Genomic DNA, 22,945 nt, shown 5'->3' on the forward strand with positions numbered 1-22,945 from the left:
AAAAGACCTCATTTCTTCAACTCCTCCCACCTCAAAATTAGTAATGCTTGAGCAATTCACTCAGAGCTTAGGGGATGCAGGTAACTTCATTGCAGTTGCTATGGTTTGCTTTAAGCAAAAGCCATATTTAAAGGAACAGAAAAGTAATTCTAATATAGACATACAATAGTAAGAGTAAGAAATCTTACATATCATAATGAATAATGGTGAAATAGCTCTTTATTAGGGCAATTGAATGCAAAGTAGGATGAAAAATGAGCTTTGCCATTAACAAGCATTGAAGATCTGTTTCCAAATCATTGTGGGCTACAGTTTCTTATCTTGTAGCTTAGTTAATTTAACAAATGCTGAATGAAGTGTCAAAATAAAAGTGCTTCAAATGTGTAGCACTATCAAGAAGTTAATTTTCCCCTGTTTTTATTTTAGGTTTATTAAAGATGACTTTTGCAATGCTACTGGACAAAATACAATTTTTTCCTTTTTGTAGACTCCTTAGATCTTTCTGTCAGTTTCTGTATTTGTAACATGAGGATAATATTACTTTCAGAATCCTTTTGGGTGAATGCTAAAGAGGTGAAACGTTTTTTTGTGGAATGTGGTAAAATAAAGAAATAATAGTCTTGGGGGGGAGGGTGGAGAAAACCCCACGCTTTCTGTATGTATAACACACCCTTACACAGTGCATATTTGAGGTATTATTGTTTAGCCACTTGTACTTTGCTTTGTTATTTCTGTGGCTGACATGTTGGTTACTGATAGTATGTTACCTCTGGCATTTCTGATTCTCCAGCTGTTGATCAGGTCTGCTTCAGCCTTCTGATTTGTGTTGCTGAACAGAGTGGGAATCAGATGATCTTGCACCTCCCCTTCATCTCTAATCCCGCTGTCACTGTCGCACTCTGCAGCAGCTACCTGGCAAGGGAAGCTTGTCTTCTTGCAGCTCTTGTGGAGGCAGGATTCCTGCGTATACTGGTGTACCAGACAGTCTAGCTCACTGGTAAAATGCCTGATCAGGAGATGCCATGAGAGTTTGAAAGACTACAGAGCTGCTTGGCCAGTTAGAAAAATGACTTAAAAGATTTTAGAGACAAGAATCAAAGACCTAAAGTTTGACCTTCTTACAAACTCGCAGAATGACTTATGGCTTTAAGAAATGCCAGGGTTCAAGATCCAACAGCACTGTCTTCTGCATGCTTCTGAAGTCTTAAGAGTTCAGAGGAAGCAGTCATGTTCCAGCTGATGGTATAGATAAGGCTGCTGTGGTAATTTCTGTGCAGTGAAGAATTCTTTAATATAGTAATGAAGAAAGAAATGTCTTTCAGCTATGAAGGATGTTGCAAGCGTAAGAGAGCGGTCACTTCAGCACATCATCTTCAAAGGTAACTAATAAAGGTCATGTGTAGGGGTAGGATAGAAGGAAGAGGAGCTTGTGGATAGTATAAATTGAAATCTAGGGTGAGTACAAAGACTGTCTGTTTGTCTCTGTTAAAGGGTTTTACTTGAACTTCCTGTTTTGGGAAGAAAAAGAAGTCATTATATGAGACTTGACCTTTCAAATACCATCCAGCAGAAATGCTTTCTGATTTCACTGCACTGCTTATAAACTGTAAAGAGAACTATAGAACAAATACTAGAGTTTTAACACCTTTGTAGGTCAACATACTCTACCTAATGCAGGTTTTACTGCTGCTTTTACCTTCTCATTTCTCTATGCCTTTTGATAGCAGGAGGCTGGCCCAACTTTTCAAAGCTGCACATTGGAATCTCCATGTGACCAATGGCTCCCAGCCACGTGCCATATGCCATGCTGGAGATTTGGGATCTCATGAGTCATTTGAGTACAAGGTGATGCTGGCTTTTTAAAGAGGGTGCCACCTCACTGAGGAATGAGGCTGAAACTGGAAAGGATGGGCTCCCTCTGCACTTCCCAGTGGTAGTTCATTGGGAGCACCAGGAACTGAGGGAAGAAGCAGCAATAATAGCGTCCATGCTGGTTAAAGGTGAGCTGCTGAGCAGCTTGCATTGGGAATGGGAGTTCTGAGTTGATGGAGTAGGTAGGTTTTTGGAGTTGGAGAGGATCTCAATCTGGGAGGATGGAGATGCTAAGATGAATTAGAGGTAACAGTGTGTTAGGAGGAATAGGAGGCCCTGAGTATAGGAGGGACTAGGTAGGGTGAGGTCTGGGGTTAGAGTGTTGGGGAGGCTCGGAGGTGTTACTGGATGGAAAATTTCGGTTAGAAATCATTGCATCATCTAGAAAGGGAGCTAGTTGACATTTTTAACTCTTAGAGTTGGGACTAAATATCCTTTTCTTATTCTCTCACTTGAATGCCTTCCTAGGACCATTCTTTGGTGAATTGAGGAATGAGAGCCAGCGGCTAGCTTAGGTGTGTATCTTGGGTATTTTCCTTTTTCCCGGTGCTTCTGATGTATTGTATGCTTGAAAGAGAAAAACATATTGATGTTTTGACCGTTCAGCTGTGCTTATGACTTCTTTCTGTGCCAAGAAGGACATGGACAGGACATGGATGTTCACAGGTCTTGTATTAGCACCCTGAGGACAGAGCTGCTTAGCTCTAGGATTGCAAAAAACAGTGAGGTCCTTTAGTATTCCTCATCTTGGAAAATGAAAGAAAATAGATAACATTAGCCAGCTGTTTAGGAGGAAGCCCAATGGGTTCACAAACGCTTGAGCTTGTTGACTCCTGTGAAGTTTCTGAGGAGGTAGAATATTACTGAAAAGCTATTGGAAAGAATATAGTTTCTCACACAAAACTAAAGGCTGAAACTCTTTATGTGCCATGGAACAGGTAGTGGGAGCTGGCAGCCCTTAGAGTTGCCCATTTCCTTTAGTCGTAGGAATGCTGCTGCTTGGTTGGACATGTGGTACTGTGTTGGCATAAGCTTGGTACGCGAGTGCAACTGTTAGTCCTGTTAGTTATTTCAGTGAGTTTAGGAAAGGTTTGAAATTGAAAGATACTTTTATAAAATGAATTTTGTTTGTAGTTGTAGAGAGCATTGTTGGTTGATATTCACTGGTTTATTTAATTTGTACTTCTAGTAGCACTCCACATTACCCTGAAGAAAACCCCAGTCCCATGTTATAAAGCTCACAGGCAGCAGACACGTGAAGCTCAGAAGGAAGACTACAAACATCTGCTTGTAGTCTTCTGTTGCCATTCTCAACTGGTGGTCCAATTTCATGTTAACCTTTCCACGTTATTTCCTTCAGCTGAAGCTAAAAAACTTTTGTAGTAAGAGTACACAGACATTTGGTGGAATGTGCTGACCTAAATTTCCTAGAGAAGATAATGTAAGAAATGCAAAAACCTCTTTCTTGTAAAAGAGGTTGTTCTAAATTCCCTGCATGGGGCATTTTTAGGAAGCACCTACTATTTCTTAAATTTTTCTTAGTGTCTATAGTAATAGACTGATGATGAAGAGTTTGGCTCCAGTTGGCAATGGAGAGAAAAAGAGTAATACAAGATTTGTGGTTTTTATTAATCACCTGGTAAGATCAGGATGGGAATTCATCAACAGAGCCTTGCTTAGATGGACACAAAAGGAATTTGATCATTTAAGTGGGCAAAAGTCTAGTAATCTTTTAGCCATCCTGCCTCAGCCTGGCTGGTCTGGATATGTTGCTCTGTCCTGCAAATTACTTTTTACATAAAGCTAGCTAACACTGGAGAATTTGATTGTGATTCCCTAACAGTTTGCAGATCATGTGACCTAATGGAAATACTGAAGTAATTTCTCCTGGCAAACAGTTCCGTTGGTGACTGAAGTGCTACAGCCAGAGCTGTTCACAGCCATTTCTTTGCACAAAGCGGTTGCAGCATTCAGAATGCAGTGATTTATCCCTGTCCCCTTTTTGTTTTCAAGCAGCAGCCTTCCTGCATCCTATGCTTTGCTGCCTTTCCTTGTTCTCACACAATGTTTCTGCTCTTTCTTCAGATTCTCCTTTTTTGTTTTAAATTCAAGAGCAAAAATGTGCAACCTTAACTCCCAAGACTACTATTTAATCAACAGTGTGAACCGGCACTGTCAGACAGAATAGAATTAAACTCAGTACTTCCTTTTCTTCTAAAGGGGAATTAACCTTGTGGGTGTGTGGTTTCTTTTATTTCTTATTTATGCTTTTTAAGAAAAAAAGCAATATTGTTCATTTGAGCTTTAGCTGAATTTGGAAAATTTGGTTTCTCACTGCTTGCTGGATTGCTATCAAGCAGCATTGCTCTGGCATCAGCAATCAGCATTTCCATTAAGCTTGCAATTTTCACACCATTGGCTGCTGTTAGGCTGGAACAGTGAGTACCAGGGATGGGGAGCATGTAAAGAAAGTAAAGGATTGGAAGTGAAGTGGCCTACTCGACTGATCCTGGGAGCGATGGCTTATGCCAGCATGTGCTCCAGCCCTCTGGTAAGCTGTTGTTTCTCATTAAGAATACAGGCTGTTTCATGCTTATACCCCGAGAGTCATGGGGAGAAGAGGGACCAACTGTTGAGAGTGCCGAGATGCTGGTGATGGGGAGCCTGCCAATAGCCGGCTTCTGTCTGCCACGGAGTTTTAGTGGCTGGGAGCAGGAATTTGGCAGTTCCTGTGGCAGCAAGTTGGGGGGCAGTGGATAGAGGAGCTGTCCAGACAGGTGAATCATTACAACTATGAGCAGGGTGCTCTCTCCCTATCATAGCAGAGGGAAGAAGCTGAAGCATGTTTAATAGTGATGTTGACAGAGCTTTTATTGCTTCCTCTGCTCCCCTGAGAGGGGACTGCAGCAACGGTGCAGCAGCTTTGTTTCCTAGCGCTTTGGCTGATTGACGGGAAGCTGCAAGTGCTGTCCCTGAGTAATTGATTCACTTGTCCAAGGATGCTGGGATAGTTTGTGCCTCAGGGAGTTCTGGTGCATTAGTTTGTAATAGCGATGTAGCTATTTCTCGGACACGCTTCGTATTCCAACTACCTCTGTTGTTTTTTTTCTGTCAAACCCTATCTGTAGATATTCATCTCCTGCTGAGTTTGTTTTGATCACTGTTCTGCTGAATGTCTGCCAGTGCTGAACATGGCCAGATCTGCACCCTCTTAACACTCAGGTCATTTCAATATGTCATATTTGAGCTTTTTGTATCCCTACTTCTGAATTTATCTTCAGGTGTAGCATTTATTACATTTATACAAGTGGTTACTCTGTTCCAGGGTCTCTCCTTATAACAGCATAGCGGGGTATATGCTTATCCTAGCTTAGCCCTTCTGACTTCCAGTGTGGAATAGGAGAGTGGGCTGGTCCATGTTTATGGTATTGTCATGTTGTGAGAGTGCTATTTCCACATTCTGTGTTGTAGTTTCCCTCATGTAGGGGGATCATGCTGAATTTTGGAATCTGGAAGAGCATTATGAGAAAGCATTGTTTGGACCATTACTTTTTAACAGGTATTTGGTGTTGACCAGTTAGAGACAGAATCCTGAGCATAGGTGGGCCTTTGGTTCCTGTTCCTCTATTTATGCTTCCAGTGCTGTTGCAGATAGGATGATGCTGTTTACCTTTTTATGTAGGAGGAATTGAAGCACAGAAAGACCAAAGTGCTGCTTCCTGAGGAGCTGAATCCAGTTTCTTCCCAGTTACAATCTAGTGCGTTAATCCTTACCAGATCTGGTTTACCATGTGCCAGAGTGGTACGGACCTTGCCTTGAGAGTATGTATATGTGAACAGAATGGCTGTAAGAGGTCCAGGGTGGTTACTGTGCTGCAGCAGCACTCCTAGGTGGAAGATTTCTCTGCAGCATGGAAGTGTTGCCCAAATGGCATTATCAGCTGCCCTGTAGTGACATGTGAGTGAGGATCCTCCTAAGGGGGTTGCCAGTTGAAACTCTAAAAGGAGACTACAGAACACACTGTTGGTACAATGGTAACTTCGAGAGGCAATGAGAAAAATCACTGTTCTTCCCAGTGTGCCCTGAGAGTTGGAGAGTACAAAATGGGAGGATTTTAGTAGATTGCAGGATCCTGTTAATTGATGTTATACTGCAGCTGAGGAGCCCTCACATCTCTTTCTCCTTTGCTCCTTAGTCGAGGGCCATTATATGCACCATTAGAAGATTTTTGACCTGTAAGTGCAGCTGATGCAGTGACAGAGGCCTCCGGACTGTGCTCAACCCATCCAAGCTCTCATTGATGTGTGTCTCAAGGCTGTTCTCTTCTGCTCTGTTGTGCAATAACACACCAGAGCCTTCTGATGCTCTTGGCAGAGTTTGTGCTACATTCTGACTTGCCTAAAGGGTGGTACTACTTCTTTTCTTTTCCCCATATTCTCTACTTAACCTACCTCCATGCTCCTGTTGCATTACATGTGATCCAAACAGTGAACACTGAGACGCTAAATAGAACAGAAACTGTGCAAATCCCAAATGTGCTCGGGCTGAATATACTTCTGTTTGAAATGAGGCTTACAGGGAGCAAAGGTAAATCTGCTATGGGAGGAGGAACAGGGGAAGGAGAGAGAGAAGGGCATGTGTCTGTAGCAAGAATTACCGCCTTCCTGGAAGAAGAGAAGAGATGCTGGCTGCCCACAGTCTTATCACAGTGGATTGGCTTGAAGAAAGGTAGCAAATAACTGAGCAGGAATACTGTTGCTCCTCAGCACACAGACTGGCCACAAGAGCTGATAAAGGAAAGTGTCTGCCCTTAAAAGCAGCTGTGCAGCAGAGGAGCTAAGAGCTTCTTTCACTGCAGTCATTTCAGTTTTAAAAGCAGGGAGGGTATCTGTAAAAGCTGGTGATGTCCCTTTTCATCCTTCGGCTGTAATAACCCTTGGGAGAGAAAATTGCCTAAAAACCAACCTGTATGCTTTACATCACTCACAGCACATCATACGGCTTCATGTCCAATGTAAGTGTCCACTCAACATGCTTTTCTACTTGGTTTTGAGGCTGTAAATGTAGGTGTTCAAGGATGTGTTCTCATTGATTTAAGAGGCACAGCCAGTGTGCTCAGCTGAGGTCACAAAATGAGGAGCTTGCATGCAGATACTGATGGCTACTAGTTTAGTTTAGTTACAGCCTCCTGATTTTGTTGCTAAACAAGTTCTAGTGACACTGTAGTATTGTGGATGTTTCAAGACTCACCATAGCAGGTGTACTGTGTCCTGGGAAGGAATGCCAAAGACATCTTTGGGGGAGGGGTGGGGGTGTTGAGGGGGTAAGGGTTCTAGAGGCTATTGCAAAAATGGTGCTGTTTTACAGTTAATGTTGAAATATATTTCAAGCCCAAACCATCCATTACTGTTAAATCCTGGAGCACAAATTGGGATAATGTGTCTGAGCCCAAGCAAGGGCCACAGTTTGCCTGTGCAGCTGAGAGATTGAACTGCTCTCCCATTGGGGAAAAAACATAGATAATTTCCTGGCTGGTGTGAGAGGGCAGCCTGCAGATTGGATGTGAGAGGTGAACAGTTGATTGCAGCAGGGAAAAAGTGACACATCTGGCTTGGCTTCAGGTTACTCAGGAGTAGTAGCAGCAGTGCCCTGTTGGAGCTCAGGGCAGGAGCATCCAGCCAGTTGGACCTTTGCTCTAAAGGTTTATTTTGTGTGTGTAATTGTCACTGAAGGGTGCTGGGCATATGAAGCTGGATCTAAAAGTTGTCAATCCTGAAAACTCCAGGGCATAGCTGTCTTCATTTTCAGTATGAGGTCTGCCTTACAAGCAAATTAGAGATATATATAGCCATTAATTTAAGGGTTCATTTTCCACAGCGTTCTTGTTCCTTAGAGCCACTTGAGCAGATGCTGGTGCAGAATGTGCTGGTGTGGAAAAAGATGGGTTGCTCTTTGAGCTCAATGTAGTGTATATCCTAATTAGGAGCGCTGCAACTTCTTTAGGAATGTGTGGTTTCCAAACAGTTGGATAAATTTGACTCTGCAGTTCACACAGTGACTGTAAACCTGGTGGATTGGCTCTTCTGACCAGCTTTGAGACGAGCATTGAGTCGTTTCTTCATGTGAAGCACGTCCCTCTCCTTCCTAGTTCTTAGGGAAGGAACAGCATAGATCGGCTGTGAGTGGGCTATGATGCGATGCAATTCATTTCAAGCAGTGGTAATCTTCTGTCTTCTTTCTAAATGGAATAGGAAAATTAAACATGAGCAGATTCACCAAAACGGTTAGAACAAATGTAGGAGCTGTTGTTGGGGTGGAACAGAACAGTAGTTCTCCTTCAAGTATTATCACCAGCATAGAGCAGTGCAAGTGCTCTATAGTTCAGGATGGTATCTGAGAAATACTGCAGTGGGCAGTTGTAGGGTACTTGTCTCTGGCAGTCAGGGAGTGCTCGTGCTCTGGACAAACAATGGTAATGCTCATTCTTCTAAACACAGTGTCTCCCCATCACAGGCAGCTTTCATGTTTACTGTGTTTGGATGTTCATCAGTTTCTTGTCGTGCTGTGTGATCACCCACTGGCAAAAGCCTTTCAGCAGGGTTCTGGGGAAAGACTGAAAAGCAATGGTCTTCACACCACTTGTTACAGGAAATCCAGTGCTCTGCCACTCTGCTCTCAGAAGCCCCAGCTGCTATTAGTTGAACAGCAGTGTCTGGTCACAAGATGTGGCTGTGTGGGATTTCGTGGCTGGGAAAGAGGTAAACCCATGCTTATAACTATTAAATAGATGGCCAATAAGCTGCTGTGACAGAAACGCAGGGCAGCTGTCTCCAGTCCAAGGCACTGACTGCGGGAGACTCTACTTTTTTGCTGTGGAGGCTTGGTTACCTTGGCAACGTGTTTTTAGCTGGATCTCTGCTCCAGTGGAGAGCCCATCTGTACCTGCTACTTCTTTGTTTTTAAACGGCTGGTTTACAGAAAAATATCTGACGGGAGTATTTCCAGAGCTGGATTACTGTGGAATCCAGGCTGTGCTTTTGGTCCTAGGAGTTTCAGTGTGGTGATGATATGAGGAGTTCTGTGGCTGGATTGAAGAGGTGTTAATATATCTGCTTCATGAGGTGGGCTGCTGTCATGGAAGGGAGAGATGCTGCTGCTGATTGTTAAATCCTGGAATAGCTCTGAAAGATAAATCACTTGTGTGTCTGGAGTTTACAGAGAACTTTTTGTTCATTCTGGTTTGCAGTTTCAGCATCAAGCCACCATCTGGTAGATTAAGCTGAAGTAACTTATGTCTGCGATGAGTAAATATCCACACTAGGGCTGTAGGCTTCCCTTTTGGGGGACATATATAAACTTTTGACACTCCTGGTGAACTTCTAGCATTAGAAGGTAGTAGAGTAGAAGGACTCTATTCAGAATCTAACAATTTTGTTTCCTTCCAAATCTTACCAGTCTCTTCACATCTGTCTTTTTACTGTAGGATTTTTGGGTTTACCTTTTGTGAATATTTTGTAATCCTGAAAGGGGAGGGAGGTGGTGTGTGTATCTAAACGTTGCTCTTACCTAATTCCCGTTCCCTGTGCTTTATCTCCTCCTATTTTATAGCCTGTAGATGACTGGTCTTTTCTGTATTTTCTACTGGGCTCTCCCAAACTGGAGTTGGTTTTCTCAGAGGTTACTGTGTAGTGTGTGGCAGTTGTGCAATGGTGGGGGGAAGAATGGATTTACAAATTCTGGTTATATCTGTAAGAGATTGGAGTAATACCTGGTGCTACTCTGTTAGGTGCAGGTACCAATTACTAGGTAATTAAGAACCTTTTTAAAACAGTCTGCATTCCAGCTTGCCTTTGCAGGCCATCTAATTCAGATGTTTTAAGCCTTGACATCTGTTGACTTCAGAGCGGAGTATATTAAGAATCTGTTAGGCAGGCATCAGCTTTCAGTGCTGAGCAGCTGAAGAGTAATGCAGAGAGCAGTCCTGGGTAATGCAGAAGAAAATAGCTTTCCTTTTTTAAATTTTCAAGAACTAGAAAAAGCAAGATAAAGACCTTTCCATTTTATTAAGTGCACGGAATACAGTTGTTTAAAATCTGTTTGATTAAAGCTCTTTTTGTTAATTCCCACTATTGCTAGCTGATTTTGAGCAGTTATAGCTATGTTTGTTTTTTAAACAAGTGTGAACCAGATCTGTAATCTCTACTGCATAGCCCTAGATAACTGACACAATAAAGTGCTACATCCTTCCTTGTACCATTGCAGCAGCATTGACACAGAGCTACAGAAAAGCTATGCTGTGGGTTGTTTGGGTTTTTTTTTTCTTGTTACTTTGGGTTTTTTTAACTGCATATATCAACAAGAGTGACAGTTTGGGGCTGACTGCGCATACATCATGTTGGTGATGTATGAAGCAGAAGTGAGACAGTTGGAATCTCCGAGCCCAAAGCTCACTTCAGGATCTAGCAGATAGAAAAATCTCCCATGAACTGTCAAAGCCAACAACAGACTTACCCTGAGCCTGAGCAGATTTGATTGGGAAGTCAGTGAAGGAGAATAAATGTGGGACAGTGAAATAGCTGTCACTTACCTGTCCAGCACAGTATTTTAGCCAGGAAAAACCCAAACAAACAAAAAATGCTGTGTAGATTGATGTATTTCTGAGAGGTGAGCAGCTGGCATTTAGGTTGGTTTATGCTAGATAAGGAAAATATATCTATATTTAAGTGACTTGTTGAGAGTGGTTCTGCTTTTAATTTTATTTAAAAAATACACATAATTTTCTTCTAGCTTTGATCAATTTATTGAAGTTCCTCATGTCTAATGAGACTGTGCTGCTGGCCAAGCACAACATCTTCACCCTCGCTCTTATGGTAAGTACAGACAAAGCAAATCTTTTTATTTTAAACAACTTAAATTTGAATGAATCTTATGAAAGAATCCAGGATTTCTGGGCTAGTAAGGACATATCAGAACAAGACCACAAAGTGGACGAGTATCATTGTGGTTGGTTTCACTTGATGTTTGGAAAGGGCAGTGTTTGGACTCACTGTGGGGTCTGCTCATTGAAATAAACAAGCTTATGTGAGGACAGGCTTAGTTTAATTTTCCAGATTGGTAGTGTTTTTTCTTGTTCTGTGGCCATTAGAGTGCTTTCCTGGCCCCAGATACAATAGTATTTAAGTTTCTTTTCTGTCTCTTCTGTATAATAATGCAAATAATACATAAAACAATGAAATGATGTAATATTGTGCAATGCAACTGCAAGCTATTTCTTTGAAGGTTTTGGATGTAGTCTGTGTTGGTTTTGTTGCAGAATAGATTTTGAGTAAATATTCCTGTTGTAACTTCTTTTCACTTCCTTGTATAGGTTGTGAACCTGTTCAACATGTTCATCACTTACGGAGACACCTTTCTCCCTACTCCCAGCAGCTATGATGAGCTGTATTATGAAATCATTCGGATGCATCAGAATTTTGACAACCTTTATTCTATGGGTGAGTACCTCCTGAGTGGTCAGGACTACTGTTGACTCGAAGTGTGGGTGGTGGTGGAGGGGTGTTCATGTCAGGTGTTTTCCATCCACCTGCTACTCATGTGTCTTGGTGAGTGGACATGTTTTGTGTACTAGGATGTGTTTGGTAAATTAAGAATTGAGAGGGGGATAAACTTGTTAAAGGTGTAATTTTTTTAGTCAGAAAAAAAATGGGAACAGGCTCATTGCCTCTCTAACAGCTGCTTACTGTGGTTGGAAATACAAATTTGTTGGCACAACTGGGTATGTGATATTTCACGCATTTTCGTGTAGTTTACATCTATTGCATTCAACAGTTTCAAGTCAGAATGCAGGTACGTGCTGCAGAATCAGCCAGCACAGAGAAACTCAGTGCAAACAAGAATTTGGAAAAGAATTTGAGAAACTTATAGCAAGAAGCTTGCTGTGCTAGACAAATCACATCTCTTACACTCATTGCCAAAACAAACCAAAAAAACAGCCCTCACAAACCTGCTTGTAATGACAAGCCAGTCACTGGACTCAAGAATGTGCCTACTGGCAAAACAGGGAGAAATTGCCACCCTTCAAAGAGAGAGAGGCATGCTGGAATGCCACCAAGCGACACTCAGCAGGGAAAAGAGGAATGAAAAGGAGAGCAAGGAATGCATGGAGGCACAATCAGGTGGTGTACACACAGGAGCCTGCAGCAGCACTGGTATAGTGCCTGGACGCTTGAAGTTCTGAAGAAAAGAAGATACCTATAGTTTTTGTTTGCTTTCTTCTAGAAGAACCTTTCTTCACTCCCTGCTCCCTTCTCAGTGTGATCACCCAATGAACAGCGGGAGTTAATATAAGCATTTAATGGGAGTTGAAAGGCAGTGGGAGGGAGACAGTTGGCCACAGCCCTCTTCTGACATGGGAGAGAACCATCATCACCTAAATAAAATTACCTGAATACTCCCTACAACTGCAAACAAAAATGAACTGCCCTTTTGTACCAACTTCCTACTGTTTTCATCCATTATGTAAGGGATCACTTGGCTATTTTTGTGCCCTCTGAGCATGTAAGATTTTTTGCTAACCCATTTCCTACTCCCAAGAATTGCAGCTAGTAAAATGAGGCACTTTTACTAGCTAGCAATTTTTCAAATCTGTCCTGTGTGGAAGCTGAAGGAAAGTGGAATGGAAGAATAACACACTCAAATACTTAGTTGGGCTGCAATAGGCACATCTGACGTGTTGAAACAATTCATTTCTCACATGAATGTTTTTCTTCCTGCTACACGAAGCAAACTCCTTTGAATTAATGGAAACCCTCTCTGAATACATTACTTCAGATATTCAAGTATAATACCTACTGTTTGACAAAATAATGTTATCCAGAGCTGACATCATTGGTTTTTTTTCTGCAGGTGACATGTAAGAGTAGCACTAGGAAGTGAGGAGGTAGCACTTTCAAGTTAATGAAAGCCACAGTTTAACCAGATGCCTGATGGTTTCCTTTTGCTTGTCAATCCATCTCACAGGGACTACAGTCACCCTTGTCCCCTAGCCCTGGGGCATTTGTTAACACAAATGAGAAGGCTACTCTACCCTTCAGCTTCCCTGTTAATGTGGTTGAAACTTTTGGTGCTGGGAGTGGAGACGGAATCTAATTGCTTTGGGTTTTATTAATTTATTTTTCTTGTCCTGAATCTGAACTTCATCCAGATCTGCAGGACTGAAAGCTTCTCTCATGTGATAATAGGCATAAGTATGCAGCTGCTCTGTTTATGGATTCACTCATAGCATCTGTGTTTCTAGATGATGCTAAATTTGGGTGATGTGCTGTTCCTTCATGTTGAGGGTGAACCTTCCTTGTGGAATGTAACCTCCAGAAAATCCTCTCCTTACAAATTCATAGAAAATTCTCTCTATTTAGGCAATATGGAAATTAATCCAAACATTTTCTACAGGATCTGTTACTGTTTTGGTACTTGTGAAGAGACGTGCAGGTAACTGCCGCCATAGAAACACTACATATTCTGACCTAAATAAATATTTTTGGTACTCTGGCAGAAAAGAATTGGATTCCCTAGAAGTTCTTCCTGTTGCAGAATGTTTTCAGATCTGCTCCCAAGTCTGTCAGAGACCATCTGTGCAGCAGAACAACACCCTTGTTCCTACAGGGAGTGTTTTTTCCCTAGGCTGGTGTGTAATTCCTCTCTACATTTCCAGATAAATGGGGAGGTAGAGAATCCATCGCTGCTGGGTGGGTTTAAATTGCAGGATGTAGCCCAGCTCAGATAGAACCTTGCATACATTGTAATAGGAGCCGGAGGAGAATGATGCTGTGTGGAATAAAAGGTATCATTGACCAGGGATGCTGCCCCGTTTCTGGGGAAAATGAACTTTAATATGTGGTGATAAAAGCAGTTAGGAGGATGTAGGCTCTTCTATCCCCTCTGCTTCCTGTCTGCTAGCCATTATTTTGTTCTGTTCACCTCTTCTGTGTTCCTTACCTTTCAGATGTGCATTGAAGGGCACTTCTGCCCTGGATCACAGATGATTTCAAAGATGACCTTTGTTTTGATGTGGTTCCCACACTGCTGTCTCGCCAAAGCAGATTTTTTTGACATTTTGGATTAGAAAAATGCCAGTTCTGTGCCAGCACTGTTAATTGTCTTTTCCTTTCAGTTCTAAGGCTGTCTACCAATGCTGGTCAATGGAAAGAGCCTGCAAGCAAGGTGACCCACGCATTAGTCAATATTAGGTAAGGACTAGAAGTTAATAACCATTTTAAAGAGTCTTGTGTCCTGTGTGACTGCATTCTTATCATGACACTTTCACATTTGTTGTATTGAATTTGGTTTTGAATTTGTTCCCTTTGTTGGGCTAAATTGCTGCTCCATATAAGGCCCACTGGGATAAAGAGAAGATCACCAGGGTTTGATTGTCCTCTCTCTAATAATTTTCTTAGCTCTTCTGTAGACTGAGTGCTTTCAGAGCATGGCACAAGCTGTAATGAATTAATCCTCACAGCATTCTTGGGAGAAGTTATACAGTAGGGAACAACGCTGTGCTGGCAGAGCATATGTGGACCTAATGGATTTCTGTTGTGTGATTCTGTTGCAATTCTATGAAGCTATGAAGGGCACTGTAAGCCAGCTGTAATAAGCAGATTCAGAGCGTCTTTTAACATTGCAAGATTTGTGTGTGTGTTTAAAATTGATTATTTAAGGACATTTCAGTATTCTTTTAAACCTCTTCCTCCTGCTCAAGGGCAGAAGTTATGCTCTACTTGTAAAACTAAGGAATATCTGGGGGTGCTTTTTTGCTGTATTCCTTCACAACAGCCATTATATCTTGTTTATGCTTCTGGAGCAGCTGGGTACTGGGGCAGGAGGTTCCTGGATCTGGTGGATTGGAAAATGGAGGAATGTTGAAAGAGAAAATTTGTTGTTTATCTCTGGCTTGTAAACAAACTGTAAAAAAGATACAAGTATTTATCTGTCCGTGATTTCCCTGGTCACCCCAGGCTCTTGGTGTCTATGCTATACCGAGTAGCTCGGTATTTTACGTTGCTAGTACTTGTCATTTTCCTCACTACAAAAGAGACTGTGTAGGACAAACTCTCAGAGGGCATCTTTCAAGTCAATATGCATCTTATGCGTCTATAAACCACCTTAAAGGTTCCGTTAGTAAGTCTGTAAGCTTAATAGCATCACGTATGGTTCCAGAAGATTTATTTTGCTACTAGCCTTATTATTATTTTTTGTAAACAGACATAAATGGACGCTCGTGGGCAGATAATGCACGCGGAGTGAAGCAGCAGAACAGATAGCTGTTGTCAAATTAATGTAATTTAATGTGACACAAAGTGTCTGCCCTGGGAATTCTTTGTATACCCAGGAGAGATCTCTAAACTGGAAAGGGAGGAAAAATAAAAGCACACTGTGTTTGTGCTCACCTCTGATTTGTGCAACCAAGATTTTGCAATACTGCCTCTGGACAGCCTGTATCAGGCATGTTCAGTGCATGGTGCTGTCTGGAACCAGTGAAGGCTCTAACATGTTTCTGTTCTAGGCTTTTGGTAACTTCCCCTATTCCATTCAACTGCTCATGTGTGTTGAAATTTGTCATCTTTCGCTAGCCTAAGAAGTTTTCATGAATGATTGCATTTTATTTAGTGAAATTAGAAAAGGTCTAAATTAGCGATGATTCAAGGCCTAGAGAGGGATTAGAATTTAGAGAAGTTAGTCTGTTTGACTTGCCTTATTTCCCCTCTCCATCAAAAAAAGGGGAGAAGGGAAGGTGTGCAGGTATTTCAAATTTTGTCTACAGGTTTGTTCCCTACTTGTGATAAAAATACTACGTTTGAAGGGTTCTTTAACTGAATAGATTTTGGAGCAGCCAGTTGTTGAAAGCTGGAGAGATCTGAAAGTACTATGCTTTTGTGAAAGTGAGGCATAGTATGATGTTTCAAAATGGTGACTACTATTAGATGTCCTTTGTTTTGCAACAACGTGTTTTAGAAACTTCCAGAAGATTCATTCACTACAGGAAAAATAGCTGAAATGAAAGGCCTGTGATAATGTAATACTCCATTTTGGCCTAAAGACTGGATTTAGGCATTTGAAAGCTACGGATCATGCAGCAGGACAAGAGGATAATTATTCAAGGAATGCCTTGAGCCTTCCAGGGTCTGAAGTTTTCCGCAGTTTCTTCAGAAAGGCCATTTTGACCTTGTCTGTTGGCTGCTCCACTTCTCCAGCAATGTCTGTAGGAGGACGTGATACTAGGACTACATGTTTTCTTCTGGTGTTGGACCAGGAGCGCAAACTGGAGCCTGGTGCACACATGCTTGTGGCTCTGTTGCAGAGTCACGGAGATGTTGCAAGCCCAAATCACCGAAGAGAAAAGGGAGAGAAGAAGCTTGAGAAGAATGAACCGTTTAGGGCTGATGACTTTATTAGAGAAACACAGTATGTTAGTAAATGACAATATTATCATTAGATGTGATTATTTTATGCATTGATAAGGATGTGCTGATTTGAACCTGTTTTAGCTCTCTGTTGTCTGTTTGTTTATGCCCCTTTGGTTTACCCTTAGAGTGGTCTTACTGTACATTTTCTTATTTGGATGCCTTTGCCATGAAGGGAATGAGTTTAGAGAAATCCACCTTATGTTGGATTTTTCCCTCAGCTTGTTCTATCATTCTGTTAAGTTGTTATGAGCAAGGATTACCTGCTTTTTGCTGGTAACAGTGCCGTGCAAAGTCACACTTCAGTTTGTACCTTCATCTCATTCCAACAGCTACTTCAAAATAAATAGATGAAAACTGTCATTTCCTTTTCCTAAGGTTTTTGGTAGGAAAGATTATAAATGTAAAAACATCTCTGTGTGCATGCATTTGGTGAGCTTTAACAAGTGTCTTAAATCCTGGCATACAGTCTTACATATATTTTTGCCTGAAGAGGAGTGGTGAGTTGTTTACAACTCTTCAAGGCTGCAATGCATTTGTGTTACAGGAATAACTGTAAACACAAACCAGTCCTGCTTGTACCCCACATTGCTGGATTGGCAAGGTCATCTGGTTAATTGCTTTAATACAGAGTCAGGATGAGTAATACATAGAGAATCTTTGACACATCTTTGTTTAAACTGAGCCGCAAAGATCCCACTTTGTGTATCCTATTATCATATGAACTGTACTTTTTAGTTAGACTGTATTCTTCACTAGGCAGTCTGATGAAGTTTTGTTGTTGCATATTATCTGATTTTTCTAGACCTTACCCCAGTGAAAAGAGCAGTCACGAATGTTCTGAGTATTGTGAGACAGGAAGGCTATTCCTACCTTCTCTCTATACCTCTCCTTTTTACAGATGATTCATAATTTCTGTCCAACCTAAAGAAAATAAAAATTTGAAGAAGACAGAATAATAATAACCTCATCTAGCTGAAATCTTCCATACCATACTGGAATGAGTGATCCCTATTGCTGTCCTATCCCATAATAGTGATTATAATGTCTGTCTATGGATTTGTATCTGTGGGTTATGTAAATAATTGAGACATGACGGACTGCAAGATGCAGCTGCAGCACCGATGGGGTTGAAATAGAAGCTGCAGCAGTTAGTGGTTTGAAAACTCACCTTCTCACCTGTGAGGAAATAAGCACGTTTTGAGGCAAGTAATTTTTTTAAGCTAACGAGTCTCTTCAGGATAAAATTGTGCAGGTTTGCCTTTAATGAGAATTTCATTAACACAGGGTTCAAAGGGGCATCTTCTGATTGCTTACGCAGTGAGGAAGGTGGCAGCTGAATCCCTGTATTCTTTTAATAGACTTTCTCCTGATCAGGTTTTTTTCAAGGTGAATAAATAGATTAACTCAATGATTAATAGATTGAATTTCCTCATTGTCTGAAATTCAGTCCCGTCATAATTTTTAAAGTAATTTTATTTTTCTCACCAAAACATTTTTCACAAGCAGAGAGTGAGTTTGTAGTATGGAACTAGGTGATAGGGTTGTTTTTTTTTTTTAAAGGTGTTTTATGTGCAGGTGTAGCATATGCTGTAATCCTCGCTTGGGTGCTTTCTATCACTCTTCTGTCTTGCGGCTACTTTGGTTCCACATGAACCATCCTGGGTGATACTTTTTGGTTGTACAGGAGGTGCTGCTTCTCCCAAGGCACCTTTGGGGTTGTAAAGGATAGACTGGGGATTTGGGAGGAGCATTTAAAACATCACATGGATGTGTATAAAATGGCTGTGCTTGCTGCCAGCCTGGGCAGGAGCACGCTGAAGGAACATTTACAGTTTCACTTAGGTGAAAGAAGGCCAGATTAGACTGTGCTAGTTTGTTGAGGGATACCTAGTGTCCCTGCTGTGAAGCTATAGCTGATGATAAATTACCAGCATTCCATGGAACTACACTTACTGAAAACCTTGCCAGAAGAGGAGGCTTCATTCAGAAAGTGAGCAGCTGCAAGCAGTCCATGTAGTACCTTCAGCATTGTTCTGCTTTGCTGCAAGGAATTTAGCATCAGTTCATGGGGAAAGAAGAGCTGAATGCTGCTGACCTAGTACTATGGTAATGGGTGGCTGTAGCATTTATGTAGGATACAAGCAAGGGCACCTGCTGGTAGATAAGGGTTTCTGTATAGAGGAGTGGCTAGGGAAGTCAGCTGAGACTGCGTACAAAATATGTATTTATATACATACACACATACTTTCCTCCTACCCTCTCCCTATCCATACAGACTTAATGGAGACGTGCACATTCCTTGCCAATATGAGTAAGAGAATGAAAAAGTCTGTTTATGAAAATAGATGGTCAAGATAATCTATGTGCGTATGTATAAAATATGGATATCTGTGTGTGTTATACGTATACACACATATATATGAGTGTCTGTATCCATATATATAAAAATATATGATAATACATATATATAATCATACACATATATATACTTTTAAAGAAAAAAGTATATCTAAAACACCCACGCAAACATCTTGCCTTTGACAATGGGTTAAAAGCCATAATTTCCAAGCTGGAAAAAAACCAAAACTCCACCACTTGCTTGTTTCCAGGTTCTTTGAGATAAATCACAAGTGTTGGCTAAGGATGCTCAGGTGTTGCTTTCTTCAGCAGTGTTTCTCTGGGTGTGTACGTAACGCCAGGACTGATGGACAGTGCAGGACCATGCAGGACTGCTTGGCTTGGGCCAGCCAGTGCTGAGTGGCAGAGGGTGCTGAGGCATGCAGGTTACCTGGAGTTCTTAAACTCACTTGTGAGGGCTACCACCGGTGGAATAATGACTCCATCAAGTTGTTTGCTGAGGTGTGTTTAATGGTAGCGACCTCTGACATGCTGTCACTGCTAATCAATCTGACTGTGCTCAGATCACAGGCTAGTACAAGACAGTCAACAATTACTATTTTTTTTTAATTAAAAAAGAAGTGAGAAAACCAAAGAGAAATTCATAAATGCATTTTATTGGTGCTTTAAAATCTTAACCTGTTGTCAAGATTAAGGATCAAATGGTTACTAAAACACTGTAAGAAAACTTCCAAGCTTTATGCACATAGACTATCTGAAGAATTAGTTCATCACAGTTTTCAGGTGGTAGTCTGAAAAAATTATGATGTTGAAAAACTGAAAGTGGATTCTAGATGAGGATTCTGGCTTGGTTCTGCATCTTTTTGTGTGACCTGTGATTACTTTTCTTTTCACTGAAGAAGGAAAGTTAGTAGAGTCTTCTTGTCATTTCACATGTTTATTGTTGCATGCTTTTCTGTTACATAGGGACTCTGGCACAGCAGAACAGTTCCTGAAATACTGCCGTGGTTATAGTGGAGCTTGGTTGCTCAGCGTTCATCTGCTACCACTGCTTGTTTTTTCACTTGACCTTGCAGTATTCTGGTAGGGAGAGCAACAGATTTTGATGTGAACAGATTCTGGCATTAGCTGGCACCTGAACAGAGGAAGCAGGTGGATTTAAAGAGAAAGACCTCACTTCCAGGTCATTGTGACCAGCAACATATTAACAGAAGAATAAAAAAGAAAGGAAGAAGCACTCCTATCTCAGAATGCATTGTTTTATCTTTCCATGGCACTCTACCCATGCTCTCAGTGTTTTATTAACTTTTAGGGTTTTTTTCTAGTCATGTAACTTCAGCATTTCATTTCTTCTGCATTATCTGATTTCTTGAGACTGCAGTGTTAGTTTTCAGTTATTGCTCTTTATTTACTAGCTGATTCATCTTGTGTGTTTCTCTTACAGAGCCGTAGCCAATTTCATTCTCTGTAATTTTCTTTCATTCTTTTTCATTCATGCAGCAGCTTAATTAAATGTTGTCTCTGCCACTGGCCTAAATCCAAAGAGCAAATCTGTAGTCGAGTGGTGTCGTATGGACCAATTCCACCAACACTGCAGTGTGGTTCAGCAAGTCAGGTGCATTCCGGGTCACCTTCCTTCCTTCTGCCGGTAACTTCCATTTCGGTCACTGCAGCCTGGGAAGGGACTCTGACAATGTCAAGCCTGTTTTATCCTTAATGTTTTGGGATTTTTTTTCCAGTAGGTTTTGGGAAGGATTGATTTCTTTGTGGGTGTTTTTTGGGTTTTGGGTGTTTGGTGTTTTTTGTTTTGTTTTTTTTTTTTTTTTTTTTTGGGGGGGGTGGGTGTGTGGTTGACCTAAGGTTTATACAGCCAATATTGATTTTGAGCAAAGCTGTATGGCAAATGCCTCTATGTAGGTGCCATAGCCATGCCTTGCTTTCTTCAATGCACTTGAAAGCCACCTGCAGGGATCACTTTCTGTATAAAATTTCATCCTCAAAGCAAGTAATGATTTTTGGACTGGGATGGAGATGAACTTGAAGTGATTTATTCCCAGGGTGGCAGCCTTGCTTAGCCAACTTTCTTAGCTTCTTTCCAATGTTTGCAACTGTATTGGTCACTTTCATCTCCTTTCCACATGTTACAAAGTCAACATGTTGGCCTTTTAAGAGGGAACTTGCAGAAGGATCCACTTCTGTGTTTCAGCTGCTTTGTAAGGTAAGGCATCTGTTCAAGGGAGGATTGTTTCCTGGGTGGAAGGGAAACTCTTCTGCAGCACCGCCCCTGTTTGGCAGTCTCTTCCTAAGTTCAGCAAGTGTCTTTGTTCATGTGATTCTTGTAAGGTGAACATCTCACTTCAGAGTTTACCCACTTGTGAACCTTGGTCTTCCTGGCCATTTTGCTGGAAACATTTCTTCCTTGAGATCAGAAAGTTTTAGGAAGTTATCTAGCATCTGTAGGCTACTTAGCAAGTGTGCTGAGAAATGTTACTTCCATTACTAAGGTATTGCAACCCACATTTCATCTACTCTGTATTGAGTGCAACCACCCTGTGAACAGGGGAATTCCTGTCTGCAGATCTCATTTACTGGATTCATGGATGCAGATGGGGGGCTTACAAAATGGAGTTAGTTAAGCTGCTAGCAATTTTTTATGAAAGCTGTGTATTTAACTTTGGAGGTATAATGTTTGGCATATGGCTTCAGCTTTTGTGCTAGGGAATTCGGGGTCCGGAGCTCTGGGAGAAAAGTCAGCAGAACAGAAAAGTGGAAGAGAATTCTCAGTGCGATTATGGTCTCCTGTTTGATTTATGTGAGTGACTTTGCACTGCCTGCTGTGAAGAAGTGTGGCACCAGGCAAGAAATTCTCGTTTTGCTTGCCAAATAACCTTTCTCTGTAGAAACATAAAAATAGCAGAGAATATATGTTAGCACTGGGAGTGGTTTTGGTTTATTTCAGAAGTGGATATAGTGTTTATTTGTCAGAAGTTGGGGTTTTTTGACTCATTTGCAGATAGTTTGTTCTTGAATCCCCTTGCTGGGCACAGGCAAGTTATGTGTGAATTCAGTAATACATTAAAGCAATTGTGGCAAAGCTAGGATTCAGTCTTGTAAACATTTCAGGGTTTTTGTTGCAGCACAAAATCCAGAAAGGTCTGCTGGTTTCTCACTTTTAATGGTTGTATTGTTTCATCCTGTTTATGAGAACAATCTTAATTACTTCTCTGGTGCTGTGGCTGGCCTGAGTTCAATTCCTAATTGATAGATTTCAACCTTACAGTCAACATCTTTGTTGGTAGCTCTAATGCAGCTGGGAAGCAACCAGATTCTCTTGGCCCCAAGAACTGGCCCTACTGGAACAGGATTGAAGCACAGTTTGAAATACCTGCTTATAGCTTGTCAAAATTTTGCCCATGCTGGTTTTATTCTTTGGGTAAATATAAGGGACTCTGATCTCCACTGGTCTCAAATCTAGCTTTCAGGATTTGCTTTAATGGAGAGAGAACATTAAGCAGCTTTCTTCATAACCCAAACAATGTAGAAATTATTGCGAGCTTAAATAACACCTTTATCCCTTGAAAAATGATGTAGTGTAATGCTATTTTGCTCTTTTTGTTTAAAAGAAAGCTGTTGCTCACAGCGGCAGCCAGAGTTGTTATTCCCTCTGAAAGTCTGGGCTGTGGGATGTGTATTTAAAAAGAAAAACAGCTTTTCAAAATCCAGTAACATGTATTTCTTATTATTTTACACTAGTGGGGGGCCTAAAATTTGGTTTTGCTCTGGAAATGTAAATGCCTTATTCTTTTAATTCTTCCTTTAGGACAAAATTGACAAAGTACATGCTCATTAAGTACATCTGCTCATTAAGGTAATGAAGTACCTACCTTATCTTGAACTGAAAGCAAGGATAATACATTGTTAGCAAGACTGCAGAGCTGCAGTCTGTCTGAAGAATTCACCAGAACCTGGAGCTCAGTTCCCTGGGAGCTGTGAGAGGAGAGCATGTTGTTTTTTAATACTTTCAGTCATTAAAAGAAACAGCATCCTAGCTTTCAGAGTCAGGATGCTTGTCCTTTTAGGAGCTCTTCCCACCAAAGGCAGAGAAGCTTGTCTCGCCTTGCCAGCACAGTTGCTAGCTTCACAGCCGTCAGTAAATACCAGTTGGTGTAGCCAAGACAAAGGTGAAAGTAAACTGCTGTGTGGAGAAAAAAAGGAAGCTTGAGTGAGTTGTGATTTCTGTTTGGGTCCCCCCCCC

The 22,945-nt window shown here is 41.3% G+C and overlaps 1 protein-coding gene across 1 annotated transcript in view; it reads left to right on the forward strand.

Annotated features, from left to right (window-relative positions):
- Window positions 1-22,945, forward strand: part of LOC104402594 (chromosome unknown open reading frame, human C10orf76) — a 118,482-nt gene that overhangs the window by 37,596 nt on the left and 57,941 nt on the right. The window contains exons 20-22 of the mRNA XM_010010508.1: window positions 10,661-10,743; window positions 11,241-11,367; window positions 14,043-14,118. Of these exons, the coding sequence (XP_010008810.1) occupies window positions 10,661-10,743; window positions 11,241-11,367; window positions 14,043-14,118 (286 nt within the window). The remainder of the gene's footprint in view (window positions 1-10,660; window positions 10,744-11,240; window positions 11,368-14,042; window positions 14,119-22,945) is intronic.

The sequence above is a fragment of the Nestor notabilis genome, unplaced genomic scaffold (genome assembly GCF_000696875.1).
Source record: "Nestor notabilis isolate BGI_N333 unplaced genomic scaffold, ASM69687v1 scaffold5460, whole genome shotgun sequence".
In the NCBI taxonomy this organism is placed as follows: Eukaryota; Metazoa; Chordata; class Aves; order Psittaciformes; family Psittacidae; genus Nestor; species Nestor notabilis.